Here is a 17,714-nt window from a genome sequence, read left to right on the forward strand (position 1 = left end):
TCTGGATAAGAGCGTTTGCTAAATGACTAAAATGTCAAATCACTGAACTATCCCTTCAAAGCCCCCCATGCAGTCTTATTTTTTTATTTTTATAATCACTGTACGTGTTCATTTAATGAAAATAAATCCAAAATTATATTTTTCATAATTTATTTCCCAGATTTCCCAGAGGGCCCTTGTCCAGACAGCCATGTGCTCTACTGTTATCAGCCAGCGGTAGAGTGGAGCGTGACAGTGTTGGCAAAGAGTGTGTGTACTGTACATACAACCTTGTATCTTTATGGCAGATCAATGGCGACGGCCCATTGGAGGAAACAAGGAAGTGTAGAACATGTTTGTGTGTGCGTGTGCGTGTATGTGTTTCAGTGAATGGGTATGTGTTTCAGTGAGCGGGTATGTGTTTCAGTGAGCGGGTATGTGTTTCAGTGAGTGGGTATGTGTTTCAGTGAGCGGGTATGTGTTTCAGTGAGCGTGCATGTGTTTCAGTGAGCGGGTATGTGTTTCAGTGAGTGGGTATGTGTTTCAGTGAGCGGGTATGTGTTTCAGTGAGCGTGCATGTGTTTCAGTGAGCGGGTATGTGTTTCAGTGAGCGGGTATGTGTTTCAGTGAGTGGGTATGTGTTTCAGTGAGCGGGTATGTGTTTCAGTGAGCGGGTATGTGTTTCAGTGAGCGGGTATGTGTTTCAGTGAGCGGGTATGTGTTTCAGTGAGCGGGTATGTGTTTCAGTGAGCGGGTATGTGTTTCAGTGAGCGGGTATGTGTTTCAGTGAGCGGGTATGTGTTTCAGTGAGCGGGTATGTGTTTCAGTGAGCGGGTATGTGTTTCAGTGAGCGGGTATGCGTTTCAGTGAGCGGGTATGCGTTTCAGTGAGCGGGTATGCGTTTCAGTGAGCGGGTATGCGTTTCAGTGAGCGGGTATGTGTTTCAGTGAGCGGGTATGTGTTTCAGTGAGTGGGTATGTGTTTCAGTGAGTGGGTATGTGTTTCAGTGAGTGGGTATGGGTTTCAGTGAGTGGGTATGCGTTTCAGTGAGTGGGTATGGGTTTCAGTGAGTGGGTATGCGTTAACCGGTATTTGTGTGTAGAACATCAACAGTTCCCGTCAGTGGAAACAACATGCAGTGTGTGTACAGCGCTACTCACCCAGTGACTCAGCAATAGAAACATCTCAGCAGTAGAAACGTCACCACACTGGGCCGTGGAGTTGACCGTGCGGACATTGCCCTCCTCTATCTGCCCTGTTTCCAGCATCAGCCCCCCCCCCCCCCCCCCCCCCACACACACACACCTCACCGTCCCAGGGCCGCCTCCTTCCCACCTGGGTGCTGGGGGTCAGTGGGTTCCCTGACAGGACCGCCCCCCTGCCTGATTGGACCCGTCCTGGAAGTCAGGCCAGCAGGTTAGCAGGTGACTTGTCTAGTTAAATAAAAGGTACAAAAAAATGATGAATACAGGAATGATTGACAGCAGTGATTTCATAGTCATATAGTTCCACACTGAGTGTACAAAACATTAGGAACACCTGCTCTTTCCATGATATAGACTAACCAGGTAAATCCAGGTGAAAGCTATGATCGCTTATTGATGTCACTTGTTAAATCCACTTCAATCAGAGTATATGAAGGGGAGTAGACAGGTTAAAGAAGGATTTTTAAGCCTTGAGACAATTGAGACATGGATTGTGTGTGTGTGCCATTCAGAGGGTGAATGGGCAAGACAAAATATTTAAGTGCCTTTGTGGTATGGTAGTAGGTGCCAGGCGCACCGGTTTGAGTGTGGCAAGAAATGAAACCCTACTGGGTTTTTCACGCTCAACAGTTTCACTTGTGTATCAAGACTGGTCCACCACCCAAAGAACATCAATTGTGGGAAGCATTGGAGTCAATATGTGCCAGCCACCCTGTGGAACGCTTTCAACACCTTGTAGAGTTCATGCCCAGACGAATTCAGGCTGTTCTGAGTGCAAAAGGAGGTGCAACTCAATATTAGGAAGATGTTCCTAATGTTTGTTATTCTCCGTGTATCTCACCGTTTTAAAGATGCAAAGTTGTCACTGCAGTGATAGCCTAGAAGTAGAATGGAGAGGTCATGTGATTCCTAGCAGGGATTGGTCATTTTATTAAATGTAACCTTTATTTCACCAGGAAAAGACCCTTGAGGTTAGAAACCTTACCCCCCTGAACGGCACTAACAGATTGGCTCATTGTTCACTCACACATTTAGTTGCTTGTAGGACACATGTTAAGTTATGTAAGCTTTATTGACAGTTATTTTTATGACTAAAGTATTGAAGATTAGGTAATGAATATCATATTTGTTTGTGATGTATGTGTTGATTGCTATAGCCCAAAAACACCCATTTGTAAATACTGTTTCTCTTGATATGAATCCGTACTGTTCTTCTTGTCCTTTATTTTTGTCATTCATATGTTTAGTAACAGTTCTACAGCAGAAATGGTCAGAGAGAAAAACGCTTACCCCTGGTAGTGTAATTTCTTGGTCAGATGCGTTCCTAACCAGAGCGCCCCCCCCCCCCCCCCCCCACACCGCCCCACAGTGTGTGTAACATAGATCGCTTGTCAAATGAACCAGTGTATTCCACAGGACCTCAGGGTTTCCATCTGTGCACTGAGCGTGGTGCTGGAGTATACTGGGCTGATTGATAATTAGTCCCTTAGTGACTCAATGGAAGGAGAGGAGGAGAGGAGGAGTGGAGGAGGAGAGGAGGAGAGGAGGAGTGGAGGAGGAGAGGAGGAGAGGAGGAGTGGAGGAGGAGAGGAGGAGAGGAGGAGGAGAGGAGGAGAGGAGGAGTGGAGGAGGAGAGGAGGAGGAGAGGAGGAGTGGAGGAGGAGAGGAGGAGAGGAGGAGTGGAGGAGTGCTCACCGTGGTACTTGCTCCAACCTGACTTTTGGGCTAGGGGTAATCAGAATGATTCAACAATACAACCTCCCTTCATCGCCACGGCATCATCAAGCCCTCTTTCTCGCTATTGATGAATGACGAAATTGGGGATAATTCCTTAAACTGCAAACCTGTGGGTTTGCTTGCAGGAGAAAAGAGATCAAGCTATTGTCATCGATCATCAGTGTGCTTTGTTGAGCCCCTTTCATAATTTTTTTCAAAAGGAAGCCTGACAAGAATTAGCAATTAAAATGTGCTTTTTTTTTGCAAAACATTGCTCTAATTAGCCTTACAGAGACATTGGGCTGTAAATCTCTATAGTTTTGGGATGCACACACACACACACACACACACACACACACACACACACACACACACACACACACACACACACACACACACACACACACACACACACACACACACACACACACACACACACACACACACGCACGCACACGCACACATGCACACATGCACACACGTACACCTAGAGCAATGTCTTACAATAAAACCATGGAAACATTTCATGTGTTTGCCAGTGATCAAGCTAACTGTAACGGGGTGAGTGACTGGTTGCCGGGAAGTCAGGCGCAGGAGAGCAGAGATGGGTGATAACAAGAGAACTTTAATATACACCCTGGCCCAAAGGCACAGGCAAAGCAGCACAAAGCACAACCACGGTAACATGAACCGGATTAAACAAAACAAACAAACCTAGGTTTGAGACAAACCTAGCGCAAACCAGCCTGTAGCATAACACCCTACACGAAGAACAATTCCACACACAGACATGGGGGAAACAGAGGGTAATATTCATTTAGTCTGATGAGGGAATGTGAACCAGGTGTGCGGGAAAACAAGACAAAACAAATGGAAAATGAAAGGTGGAGCGGCGATGGCTAGAAAGCCGGTGACGTCGACCGCCGAACGCCGCCCGAACAAGAAGAGGGACCGACTTCTGCGGAAGTCGTGACACTAAGCCTGTCTTGTCCCCTCTGAATCATCGAGGTCACATTTATAACAGACAATGATACAGCGTATTGTCAATCGAGATTGTCCACATATTGTCAATATAGTCACCATATTGCCAGTGTCTTCATCAAGGACAGCTGGGTTGTGTTCATTAGGCACCAAACGGAAGAAAATGGATTGAAACACCTGGACTTAGTTTTTTGTATCCTAATGCAGTGGTTACCAAACTGTGGGACAGGACCAAGTTGTGGGTGGCGGCCGTGATCCAGGTGGGTTGTGGGATGACATTTTTGTGCATCGCAATTTTTTACATATTTATGTTGTTTAAAAAAAAAAAAAATCAGGATGGAAAAACGCATTCAGTGTTACTTTCTATTTGGTTTTAGTCATTTAACTTCTCTAGGATAGGGGGCAGCATTTTCACGTTTGGATGAAAAGCGTGCCCAGAATAAACTGCCTCCTGCTCAGTCCCAGATGCTAATATATGCATATTATTATTAGTATTGGATGGAAAACAATCTGAAGTTTCTAAAACTGTTTGAATCATGTCTGTGACTATAACATAACTATTTAGCAGGGGAAACCCCGAGGACAAACCATTCAGATTTTTTTTTTTTTTTGAGGTCACTCTCTTTTCAATGGTTTTTCATTCAGTTCCTATCGCTTCCACTGGATGTCAACAGTCTTTAGAAATTGGTTTAGGTTTTTCCTTTGAGAAATGAAGAAGTAGCCATGTTCAGAATGAGGCTTCAGTGAAGTGTACTGTTTGTTAGAGGCGCGTGACCAGAAAGCATGCTACACATTGTTTTCCTCCGGTATTGAACACAGATCATCCCGTCTTCAATTTTATCGATTATTTATGTTAAGAAATACCTAAAGTTGTATTACAAAAGTAGTTTGAAATGTTTGGACAACGCTTACAGGTAACTTTTGAGATATTTTGTAGTCACGATGTGCAAGTTGGAACCGGTGTTTTTCTGGATCAAAAGCGCCAAATAAATTGACATTTTGGATATGTATCGATGGAATTAATCAAACAAAAGGACCATTTGTGATGTTTATGGGACCTATTGGAGTGCCAACAGAAGAAGCTCGTCAAAGGTAAGCCATGAATTATATCTTTATTTCTGCGTTTTGTGTCACGCCTGGAAGGTTGAAATATGATGGTCTGTGCTTGTTAGCTGGGGTGCTATCCTCAGATAATAGCATTGTTTGCTTTCGCCGTAAAGCATTTTTTAAATCTGACACGTTTGGCTGGATTCACAACAAGTGTAGCTTTAATTTGGTATATTGAATGTGTGATTTCATGAAAGTAAAATTTTTATAGTCATTTATTTGAATTTGGCGCTCTGTATTTTCAGTGGATGTTGGCCAGAGAGGTTTAAGCTATCATTTTTTTAAATTATAGACTATAATCTTTGAGAATTTACAATCACCAAAATAAAAGCTAGACATTCAGGCCCTCGTTGATGTTGTGATAATGTTTGAGCATAAGAACACAGCGTTAGCCATGTCAAAATGTGCAGAATTATAGAACATTTTCTTTAAACTGCAACATTTTCTCTCAGCTCCAAAAATGAGGGCCTTGGTGTTCTTGATCAAGGCCCAGACAGACTTCAGCCCATTGGCACGGCCCTGTTTGATTCAGAAAAAAACACTGCATTCTTACAAATAATTCATAATTATACAATAAATGTATTCAAATTGGTCACAAGAGCCCATTGAAGTCTACATTCAGTTAAATGTTTTGAAGAAGAGGTTATTCGTCTATTTTTTTTACTTGTGTTTTTTCACCACTCGACCCTTATGGTGGGTCGCAACTCAAAAGACGCCTCAATTTTTAGGGTCGCAAAGCAAAAAAAGTTTGGAAAACCCTGTCATAATGAACTCGACCCTGAAAATGTGTTATGGGAAACAGTGCATACATCACCACAGTCCACACATAATTTAGTCTCTATGCTATGTCCATATTGGGACAGAGTCATACATCCACTTACGTACTGTATGTCCTAATATGTACACCGTACTTCACAGTCCTATTTTCTGTTGACCGGGTCAATTGGTTTGAGCTCATTTGGGAGCTGTTGATGGGGGGTCTGACAGACAGAGCACAGAGTGGCAGCAGGCAGGAAAAAGCATGTTGTGTTTGTTTGGAGGGTCTTTTGTCAGTGGCAGAGCCCTCCTCTTAGCCTTATTTAGCCTCTCTGTGTCACATAGGGGTCAGTGTGAACACACACACAGGCACACACACACACACACACACACACACACACACACACACACACACACACACACACACACACACACACACACACACACACACACACACACACGCACACACACACACACACACACACACACACACACACACACACACACACACACACACACACACACACACACACACACACACACACACACACACACACACACACACACACACACCCACACACACACACACACACACACACACACACATAAACACACACTGTAATAGAGCAGTGCAGCGCATCATAGTCATCATCATAGAATCATCATCATAGAATCATCATCATAGAATCATCATAGAATTATCATAGAATCATCATCATAGTCATCATCATAGAATCATCATCATCATAGAATCATCATCATAGAATCATCATCATAGAATCATCATAGAATTATCATAGAATCATCATCATAGTCATCATCATAGAATCATCATCATCATAGAATCATCATCATAGAATCATCATCATAGAATCATCATAGAATCATCATCATAGAATCATCATAGAATTATCATAGAATCATCATCATAGAATCATCATAGAATCATCATCATAGAATCATCATAGAATTATCATAGAATCATCATCATAGAATCATCATCATAGAATCATCATCATAGAATCATCATAGAATTATCATAGAATCATCATCATAGAATCATCATAGAATCATCATAGAATCATCATCATCAAGTTAAACAGTTAACCAAATGTCTACCCGGAGTATTTGCATTGACCCCCTTTTTTTACGCTGCTGCTACTCTCTGGTTATTATCTATGCATAGTCCCTTTACCTCTACCTATTGTACATGTACATATACATATTACCTCAATTACCTCGACTTACCAGTACCCTCACACATTGACTCAGTACTGGTACCCCCTGTGTATATATATATAGCCTCATTATTGTTATTTTATTGTGTTATTTTTTTTTAAACTTTATTTTATTATACATTTTATTTTTTTGTAGAAAATATTTTCTTACATAATAATCTGCATTGTTGGTTAAGGGCTTGTAAGTGAGCATTTCACGGTAAGGTTGTTGTGTTCGGCACATGTGACAAATACAATGTAATTTGATTTGATTTAATATTAGTGGTGGACGTGGTGAGTTAAGACAATCAGAAATCAGATATCCCCAAATGTGCAGCAGGCCAGATACTTCCATGTGTGCTCAGAGGCAGACGCTCCCTCAACGTTATTATTTTTATTATATTATTATATTTATATTATATATTATATTATTATGTTATTATTATAACACAACGTTATCAGGACAGAGGAACCAGACACATACTCATTGCTTACATGGAGCACTCAAAACAAAAGACAATGAACATTTTTTGACTAGACTCGTAAATGATGTTGATGAAATAAACCAAAGTGTAAGCAGGTTATGAACTTTGCAAACAACATTTCCACTCTGAGAATGAAAACGGTGGGCTAAATGACTGTAATTAATACATGCTGACTATATGTTCTGACTGGCCAAAAAACAGTAGGACATATCATAGCCTTGTAAGCATTAGATACATGTTAGCATTAGATACATGTTAGCATTAGATACATGGTAGCATTAGATACATGGTAGCATTAGATACATGTTAGCATTAGATACATGGTAGCATTAAATATATGTTAAATCAAAATCAAATAAAATGTATTTATATAGCCCTTCTTACATCAGCTGATATCGCAAAGTGCTACACAGAATCCCAGCCTAAAACCCCAAACAGCAAGCAATGCAGGTGTAGAAGCACGGTGGCTAGGAAAAACTCCCTAGAAAGGCCAAAACCTAGGAAGAAACCTAGAGAGGAACCAGGCTATGAGGGGTGGCCAGTCCTCTTCTGGCTGTGCCGGGTGGAGATTATAACAGAACATGGCCAAGATGTTCAAATGTTCATAAATGACCAGCATGGTCAAATAATAATAATCACAGTAGTTGTCGAGGGTGCAGCGAGTCAGCACCTCAGGAGTAAATGTCAGTTGGCTTTTCATAGCCGATCATTAAGAGTATCTCTACCGCTCCTGCAGTCTCTAGAGAGTTGAAAACAGCAGGTCTGGGACAGGTAGCACGCCCGGTGAACAGGTCAGGGTTCCATAGCCACAGGCAGAACAGTTGAAACAGGAGCAGCAGCACGGCCAGGTGGACTAGGGACAGCAAGGAGTCATCATGCCAGGTAGTCCTGAGGCATGGTCCTAGGGCTCAGGTCCTCCGAGAGAGAGAAAGAAAGAGAGAAAGAGAGAAATAGAGAGAGCATACTTAAATTCCCACAGGACACCGGATAAGACAGGAGAAGTACTCCAGATATAACAAACTGACCCTAGCCCACCGACACATAAACTACTGCAGCATAAATACTGGAGGTTGAGACAGGAGGGTACCCCCGGACAGGGCCAAACAGGAAGGATATAACCCCACCCACTTTGCCAAAGCACAGCCCCCACACCACTAGAGGGATATCTTCAACCACCAACTTACCATCCTGAGACAAGGCCGAGTATAGCCCAACAAAGATCTCCGCCACGACACAACCCAAGGGGGGGCGCCAACCCAGACAGGAAGATCATGTCAGTGGCTCAACCCACTCAAGTGACGCACCCCTCCTAGGGACGGCATGGAAGAGCACCAGTAAGCCAGTGACTCAGCCCCTGTAATAGGATTAGAGGTAGAGAATCCCAGTGGAGAGAGGGGAACCAGCCAGGCAGAGACAGCAAGGGCAGTTCGTTGCTCCAGTACCTTTCCGTTCACCTTCACACTCCTGGGCCAGACTACACTCAATCATATGACCCACTGAAGAGATGAGTCTTCAGTAAAGACTTAAAAGTTGAGACCGAGTCTGCGTCTCTCACATGGGTAGGCAGACCATTCCATAAAAATGGAGATCTATAGGAGAAAGCCATGCCTCCAGCTGTTTGCTTAAAAATTCTAGGGACAATTAGGAGGTCTGTGTCTTGTGACCGTAGCGTACGTGTAGGTATGTACGGCAGGACCAAATCGGAAAGATAGGTAGGAGCAGGCCCATGTAATGCTTTGTAGGTTAGCAGTAAAACCTTGAAATCAGCCCTTGTTAACAGGAAGCCAGTGTAGGGAGGCTAGCACTGGAGTAATATGATCAAATGTTTTGATTCTAGTCAGGATTCTAGCAGCCGTATTTAGCACTAACTGAAGTTTATTTAGTGCTTTATCCGGGTAGCCGGAAAGTAGAGCATTGCAGTAGTCTAACCTAGAAGTAATAAAAGCATGGATTAATTTTTCTACATCATTTTTGGACAGAAAGTTTCTGATTTTTGCAATGTTACGTAGATGGAACAAAGCTGTCCTTGAAACAGTCTTGATATGTTCGTCAAAAGAGAGATCAGGGTCCAGAGTAACGCCGAGGTCCTTCACAGTTTTATTTGAGACGACTTTACAACCATCAAGATTAATTGTCAGATTCAACAAAAGATCTCTTTGTTTCTTGGGACCTAGAACAAGCATCTCTGTTTTGTCCGAGTTTAAAAGTACAACGTTTTCAGCCATCCACTTCCTTATGTCTGAAACACAGGCTTCTAGCGAGGGCAATTTTGGGGCTTCACCATGTTTCATTGAAATGTACAGCTGTGTGTCATCCGCATAGCAGTGAAAGTTAACATTATGTTTCCGAATGACATCCCCAAGAGGTAAAATATATAGTGAAAACAATAGTGGTCCTAAAACGGAACCTTGAGGAACACCGAAATGTACAGTTGATTTGTCAGAGGACAAACCATTCACAGAGACAAACTGATATCTTTCCGACAGATAAGATCTAAACCAGGCCAGAACTTGTCCGTGTAGACCAATTTGGGTTTCAAATCTCTCCAAAAGAATGTGGTGATCGATGGTATCAAAGGCATTACTAAGGTCTAGGAGCACGAGGACAGATGCAGAGCCTCGGTCTGACGTCATTAAAAGGTCATTTACCACCTTCACAAGTGCAGTCTCAGTGCTATGATGGGGTCTAAAACCAGACTGAAGCATTTCGTATACATTGTTTGTCTTCAGGAAGGCAGTGAGTTGCTGCGCAACAGCTTTTTCAAAAATAATTGAGAGGAATGGAAGATTCGATATAGGCCGATAGTTTTTTATATTTTCTGGGTCAAGGTTTGGCTTTTTCAAGAAAGGCTTTATTACTGCCACTTTTAGTGAGTTTGGTACACATCCGGTGGATAGAGAGCTGTTTATTATGTTCAACATAGGAGGGCCAAGCACAGGAAGCAGCTCTTTCAGTAGTTTAGTTGGAATAGGGTCCAGTATGCAGCTTGAAGCATGTATGTTAGCATTAGATACATGGTAACATTAGATACATGGTAACATTAGATACATGTTAGCATTTGATACATGGTAGCATTAGATACATGTTAGCATTAGATACATGGTTGCATTAGATACATGGTAGCATTAGATACATGGTAACATTAGATACATGGTAACATTAGATACATGGTAGCATTAGATACATGTTAGCATTAGATACACGGTAGCATTAGATACACGGTAGCATTAGATACACGGTAGCATTAGATACACGGTAGCATTAGATACACGGTAGCATTAGATACATGGTAACATTAGATACATGGTAACATTAGATACATGGTAGCATTAGATACATGTTAGCATTAGATACATGGTTGCATTAGATACATGGTAGCATTAGATACATGGTAGCATTAGATACATGGTAGCATTAGATACATGGTAACATTAGATACACGGTAGCATTAGATACATGGTTGCATTAGATACATGGTAGCATTAGATACATGGTAACATTAGATACATGGTAACATTAGATACATGGTAGCATTAGATACATGTTAGCATTAGATACACGGTAGCATTAGATACACGGTAGCATTAGATACACGGTAGCATTAGATACACGGTAGCATTAGATACATGGTAGCATTAGATACATGGTAACATTAGATACATGGTAACATTAGATACATGGTAGCATTAGATACATGTTAGCATTAGATACATGGTTGCATTAGATACATGGTAGCATTAGATACATGGTAGCAGTAGATACATGGTAACATTAGATACACGGTAGCATTAGATACACGGTAGCATTAGATACACGGTTGCATTAGATACATGGTAGCATTAGATACATGGTAACATTAGATACATGGTAACATTAGATACATGGTAGCATTAGATACATGTTAGCATTAGATACATGGTTGCATTAGATACATGGTAGCATTAGATACATGGTAGCATTAGATACATGGTAACATTAGATACACGGTAGCATTAGATACACGGTAGCATTAGATACACGGTAGCATTAGATACACGGTAGCATTAGATACATGGTAGCATTAGATACATGGTAACATTAGATACATGGTAACATTAGATACACGGTAGCATTAGATACACGGTAGCATTAGATACACGGTATAATTAGATACATGGTAGCATTAGATACATGGTAACATTAGATACATGGTAAGATTAGATACATGGTAGCATTAGATACATGGTAACATTAGATACATGGTAACATTAGATACATGGTAGCATTAGATACATGGTAGCATTAGATACATGGTAACATGAGATACATGGTAACATTAGATACATGGTAGCATTAGATATATGGAGCCTGTGTGTGTGTGTAAGTAGCAAGGAGGCTGATCATTTCAGTAGTGTGTGTGTCAGCTGGTTCAGTAGTGTTGGCTGGGCGGGCTGTTCTTAGTGTGTGTTTCAGCCCGACATGACAACCCCATCACTTTCTATTAGCACGGAGAGAACAGGGCCTCCCAGAGCTCAACCTGAGTGAGCTCATTAATATGGAGTTGGTCCCCCCCTTTGCTGCTATAACAGCCTCCACTGTTCTGGGAAGGCTTTCCACTAGATGTTGGAACATTGCTGCAGGGACTTGCTTCCATTCAGCCACAAGAGCATTAGTGAGGTCTGGCACGAATGTTGGGCGATTAGGCCTGGCTCGCAGTCGGCATTCCAATTCATCCCAAATGTTTTTGATGGGGTTGAGGTCAGGGCTCTTTGCAGGCCAGTGAAGTTCTTCCACACCGATCTCGACAAACCATTTCTGTATGGACCTCGCTTTGTGCACAGGGGCATTGTCATGTTGAAACAGGAAAGGGCCTTCCCCAAACTGTTGCCACAAAGTTGGACGCACATAATCATCTATAATGTCATTGTATGCTGTAGCGTTAAGATTTCCCTTCACTGGAACTAAGGGGCCCAAACCATAAAAAACAGCCCCAGATCATTATTCCTCCTCCACCAAACTTTACAGTTTGCACTATGTATTCGGACAGGTAGCGTTCTTCTGGCAGCCGCCAAAGCCAGAAGCGTGATTCATCACTCCAGAGAACGCATTTCCACTGCTCCAGAGTACAATGGCGGCGAGCTTTACACCACTCCAGCCGACGCTTGGGATTGCGCATGGGGATCTTAGGCTTGTGTGCGGCTGCTCGGCCATGGAAACCCATTTCATGTAGCACCCGACGAACAGTTGTTGTAGTGACTTTGCTTCTAGAGGCAGTTTGGAACTCGGTAGTGAGTGTTGCAACCGGGGACAGATGATTTGTACATGCTATGCGCTCCAGCACTCAGCGGTTCTGTTCTGTGAGCTTGTGTGTCCTACCACTTCGCGGCTGAGCCGTTGTTGCTCCTAGACGTTTCCACTTCACAATAACAGCACTTACAGTTGACAAGGGCAGCTCTAGCAGGGCAGAAATTTGACGAACTTACTTGTTGGAAAAGTAGCATCCTATGACGGTGCCACGTTGAAAGTCACTGAGCTCTTCAGTAAGGTCATTCTACTGCCAATGTTTGTCTATGGAAACACAGCATGGCTGTATGAGCGATGGTATACACCTGTTAGCAACGGGTGTGGCTGAAATAGCCAAATCCACTAATTTGAAAGGGGTGTCCACATACTTTTGTATATAAAATGTACGTCACACAGAATCTTTTACAGATTTGATTCCAATTCCAAATGTTGTCGTACATGTCCATACAATGTAACTCCATGAGTACAGTTGTCTAGGTGTTTCATTTTAAAATGGGGAAGGATGAGTCTTAAAGAGTCTGCGATTGGCTGTAATGCTGACCTATATAATTCATATACTCCTGGGGAGAGACTCTCAGAGGAAAAGTTTTTTTTCTTCTCTCATTTCATTCTCTTTCCATCTTATTCTCGTGAGGATCCGGAGGGGAAAATATACAGGGGGTGTGAATTTTGAATCTTTTTTTTAAAATTCGGTCTTTGATTAAAAATCATCCCAGAGTACCACGTTGCTCCCTTTGTTTCAGTCTCTTGATCAGAGCATTTACTAAGGGTTGAAAATGTCCATCTTATCTACATTTTATGTGAACTAAACGTAAACATGATGTTGTGATGTCGTCCATTTAGTTTCTTTGGCTACTTTCCGTGACTGACATGATAGACACTTCAATAGTTTCATTAAGGTGTACGTTTAGGGCACGTTTTAGGACCTCAACTCAGTCTAAGGGTATCAAGTGATGTCTGCAGGTTTTTCTTTTTTAAACTTGCGTCTGAGAAATAATTGATAAACGTAAAACCCCTATTTTGTTGATATTGACAATTTCAGTTAACTCAACATGCTAACCACCGTTTCCTATTCTCCCCTCTTCCTCTTTCCAGACGTGAAGAACCTGGAGAACTTCCACCTGGTGGAGAGCGTCCAGGAACAGGTGAACGCGGTGCTGCTGGACTACGTCATGTGTAACTACCCCCAGCAGACAGACAGGTTTGGCCAGCTGCTCCTGCGGCTGCCTGAGATCCGAGCTATCAGCCTCCAGGCCGAGGAGTACCTCTACTACAAGCACCTGAACGGAGACGTACCCTGCAACAACCTGCTTATCGAGATGCTACACGCCAAGAGAGCCTGATGAGACTGCAGATGGGATCCTGATCGTTTGGCTGTTTTGTTGGTTCGAACCAAGTCCTTACCTGCAGAACAGAAACCGACCCAGAACAGACTCCTCCCATGTTAAAGTTAGACTTAGTGATTCTGGGGCAGGAGGCATCCGTCCTTCTCATTTATCGTAAAGACATGCAGAAATGGACACCCACACTTCCACACGCGAGCACACACATACAAACACATTTAGGCACACACTCACACACACACACACACACACACGCGCGTTCAAATTCATACAATATGCATATATATTACACACACACACACACATCCCTTCACTCTAAGACAGATGCGTCTGGAGCTCTGGGTGAAGCTTCCAGAGATGGAGAGAAACAGCTGAAATGCTTGAGAACTGTCCATTTGTCTCATGGGACATGGAAGATACCTTTTGTCTGTTTTTAATAAAAACACAAACCATCAAGGTGATACAAGGACCAACGGACTGTAACTGAAGGAACAAAACCAATGAGTATTCTAAACCTCTCACACTGTTAAAGGGTTTTGAGCAACGAAGAGAGAGAGAGAGAGAGAGCCAACCACCTTATGATCACAGACCCTATGATGTCTGTGGTGAGGGCTTCAAAGGGGAGCAGGGATTTTGGCTAAAGGTATTTAGAGCACTCTTTTTTTAGACTGGCCCATGGTTGGCAGGGTTGGTAATGTATTGGGCTGTATTGGGTACTGTATTGGGCAGCCCAGAGCAGCCTGTCAGCTGGGCAAGAGTCTCTTTTCGTCACCTGGTTCAAAGACACAGTCTGCATGGCTAATAGGCCAGACAGACAGACAGACAGACAGACAGACAGCAATAGAAAACAGCTGAAAAGGTCAGACCCTGACAGAGACTCATATGATGGTCAGTAAGTATTTTTTGATCCCTCGTTAAAAAAATAATTAAAAAAAACCCACAAAGAACAAAATGTATGAAAACTTGACGGAACAAAAAAAGATAAGATATAAAAAAACATTTTAGAAAATGGCAGTTATTTCCTCCTCTTGGTCATTGATGCTCCTCTTTGTAACCACCCTATAATCTCCCTCCAACCTTCCCAAAACGGTTCTTTACATAAGTAAAACACATTTTACACACCATAGATAAGTAATTAGAAAATAATTTTATGGTTGTACCCCCCAGGAGGAGAAACTCTGCCTTTTGTCTGAACAGACCAAAGCTTGCTGCAGAACATCAAACAAAAATGTAACAAAACCTTAACTATCAGTATTATAAATTTGTGATGTCACAGTCATGTGAGTCTTGCCTTATTTCATTACCATGCTAGCTAACCGTGCAGATGTGAATGAAATTATGTACAAATATATATAAAGTATTAATGTTATATACATTTAAAAAGTTCAATAATTCAAGATGTGTTTACGTTCAAGCTGTCCCGTGGAAGAGAACTGTGAGGAAGTAAATTGCAAAGCAATGATTTACAGAAAAAAACTAAAAACACAAAATAGATTCTGGTGTGCTTTCTTTGGTGTGTACAGTGTTATACCGTTTATTTCTCTTTGTTTCTTTAACCAGTACTTAATTATGTTGTGAGACACAAAAAATCAGAAAGGAATCTCACTTAAAATGTCATTTCTAACAGTTTTTTTCTGTTGGCATTCAAATGTTTTTGCATACTGTGTAAGAGTTTCGGGCACTTGTTTTTTGTTGAACTTTTTAAAATTATTTTTCAATGTTCTACCTTTCGGTATATGTCACTGGTTACGCTTAAAAATGAAAATAACTTATTGCATCTTGGTTTTGTCCTTTTGTGTGTTATAAGCACAAGGCGACAAATCCAAATATATTTGTTTAGTGTTGCATGTTATGTTTTTTTACTTATTATCGATGCAGTTCAGGAACAAAACAATGATCTTCATAATGATCTCCGTAATTTAGTTTTTATTAATTGTCTATTAGGAGTCTGAGCTTTAAATTAGAAAAAATACACTCCTCTCCAAATATATTTGGACAGTGAAGCGAAAATGTAAAATGTGTCTTTTTACTCCATCATTCTTTTATACTAAAACAATTGCTCAGAGAAATATATTTTGTCTAACAATTAATAAAACATTGTTTTATAAAAAAACTAGGGGTCAAAATTATCTTGATCAAAAAGGTGCCAATAATGATGGACCTGACTGTATGAAAATACCCTCAAATAAAAGCTGACTGTTCTGTCGCCTTACATTAAACATTTTATCTAAAATCTAAAAGGCTGGAGTATTGATACAAATTTTAAAATGTAGCTTCATTGTCTCAATAAATATGTAGGGGAGTGTAATTATTGTATTTAAGTTAATGGGTATGACTGACACTGTCCTTGCATCAGTTGTTTCGTATTGAATTTCAACTAGCTTCACATTTCTGTGCCGTTTGTTCTATACCAAAGACGGCATTGGTCCCGTGAGCTGTGCTTACCTGTGATGTGTTGTAACTGAACGAACAAACAGCTTTTCCCCCCAGCCGTCCAGATGTTTGAGCTGTGGTTACCTGTGATGTGTTGTAACTGAACGAACAAACAGCTTTTCCCCCCAGCCGTCCAGAAGTTTGAGCTGTGCTTACCTGTGATATGTCGCAATTGAACGAACAAACAGCTTTTCCCCCAGCCGTCCAGAAGTTTGAGCCGTGGTTACCTGTGATGTGTTGTAACTGAACAAACAGTTTCCCCCCCCCCAGCCTTCCTGAAGTTTGGCATTTTGTAATGTCAGTTTGTAGAATTATATTGCTGTTGTCTTACACACTTTTACCAAACAGTGACTTCGTAAGGTCCCCAATCACTTGTGATACACACAAACCTGTCAAGTATATATTGTATATGATCGTCTGCATTTAAGTCATCGATGTCAAAATTGATCAAGTCTTTTTAACGATGCACTATGGTGAAAAACAGAAACACTGATATTGAAAAACAACGCTCAAATATACATTTATTTCAATGTTTTTTATTTTTATATTTGTTTTGGCATGAATCTGCTTCCATAATTAACTGTGTGTATTGATTGACCATCTCTATCAGTCCATTCTCATTCTGTGGGTTCTGGTAAAGTTCTGCAGCTGCCTTGGATATCCTCAAACACACGCACCACTCTTGAACGTGCTGACCCTCTACTTGTCTATGACCCCCCCCCCCACCGCGCTGTCATACTGCCACCCTCTCATGTCACTTCCTGGTCTGGGGAGTTCTTTCAAAGCTGATGGACTTTTTCCTCATATTTCAATAAATAATTATATGCCAACAACGCCTTGTAGGTGACTCTCTCATCCATTATTTTTTTTAAACACAGTAATGTTATTTCAATCAGAATGCACCATGGTTGATTTGCTGGGGAAGTGTTAAGTTGTATTCTCAGTAATTTTAAGGAAACATGCAGCATTTTGTACGATGAAAAACATTTTGTAACAGTGAAGAGTACAGTATGTATATTTTCAAACCAATCATTTGAAATCTTAATTTCAACACACTACTTGGTAAAAGAAAATGCAGTCATATTCTTTTGATTTATGCCTTGAATTCTCTTATACCGTTTTGTTACCTAGTTAGTAACACGCTCATCATTCAAAAACGAACAAATTATATGATATACACTGAGACGGGTCGGTCTATATAGACACTGA

At 41.4% G+C, this 17,714-nt stretch overlaps 1 protein-coding gene across 2 annotated transcripts in view; it reads left to right on the forward strand.

Annotated features, from left to right (window-relative positions):
- LOC139539432 (nuclear receptor subfamily 5 group A member 2) overlaps window positions 1-17,338 on the forward strand; it is a 140,742-nt gene extending 123,404 nt beyond the window's left edge. For both annotated transcript variants that reach the window (XM_071342385.1, XM_071342384.1), the window contains one exon: window positions 13,825-17,338. In XM_071342385.1, coding sequence (XP_071198486.1) covers window positions 13,825-14,072 — 248 coding nt within the window. In that variant the 3' untranslated portion in view covers window positions 14,073-17,338. The remainder of the gene's footprint in view (window positions 1-13,824) is intronic.
- The last annotated feature ends 376 nt before the right edge of the window (window positions 17,339-17,714 follow it).

Source organism: Salvelinus alpinus, chromosome 15 (genome assembly GCF_045679555.1).
Source record: "Salvelinus alpinus chromosome 15, SLU_Salpinus.1, whole genome shotgun sequence".
Classification (NCBI taxonomy): Eukaryota; Metazoa; Chordata; class Actinopteri; order Salmoniformes; family Salmonidae; genus Salvelinus; species Salvelinus alpinus.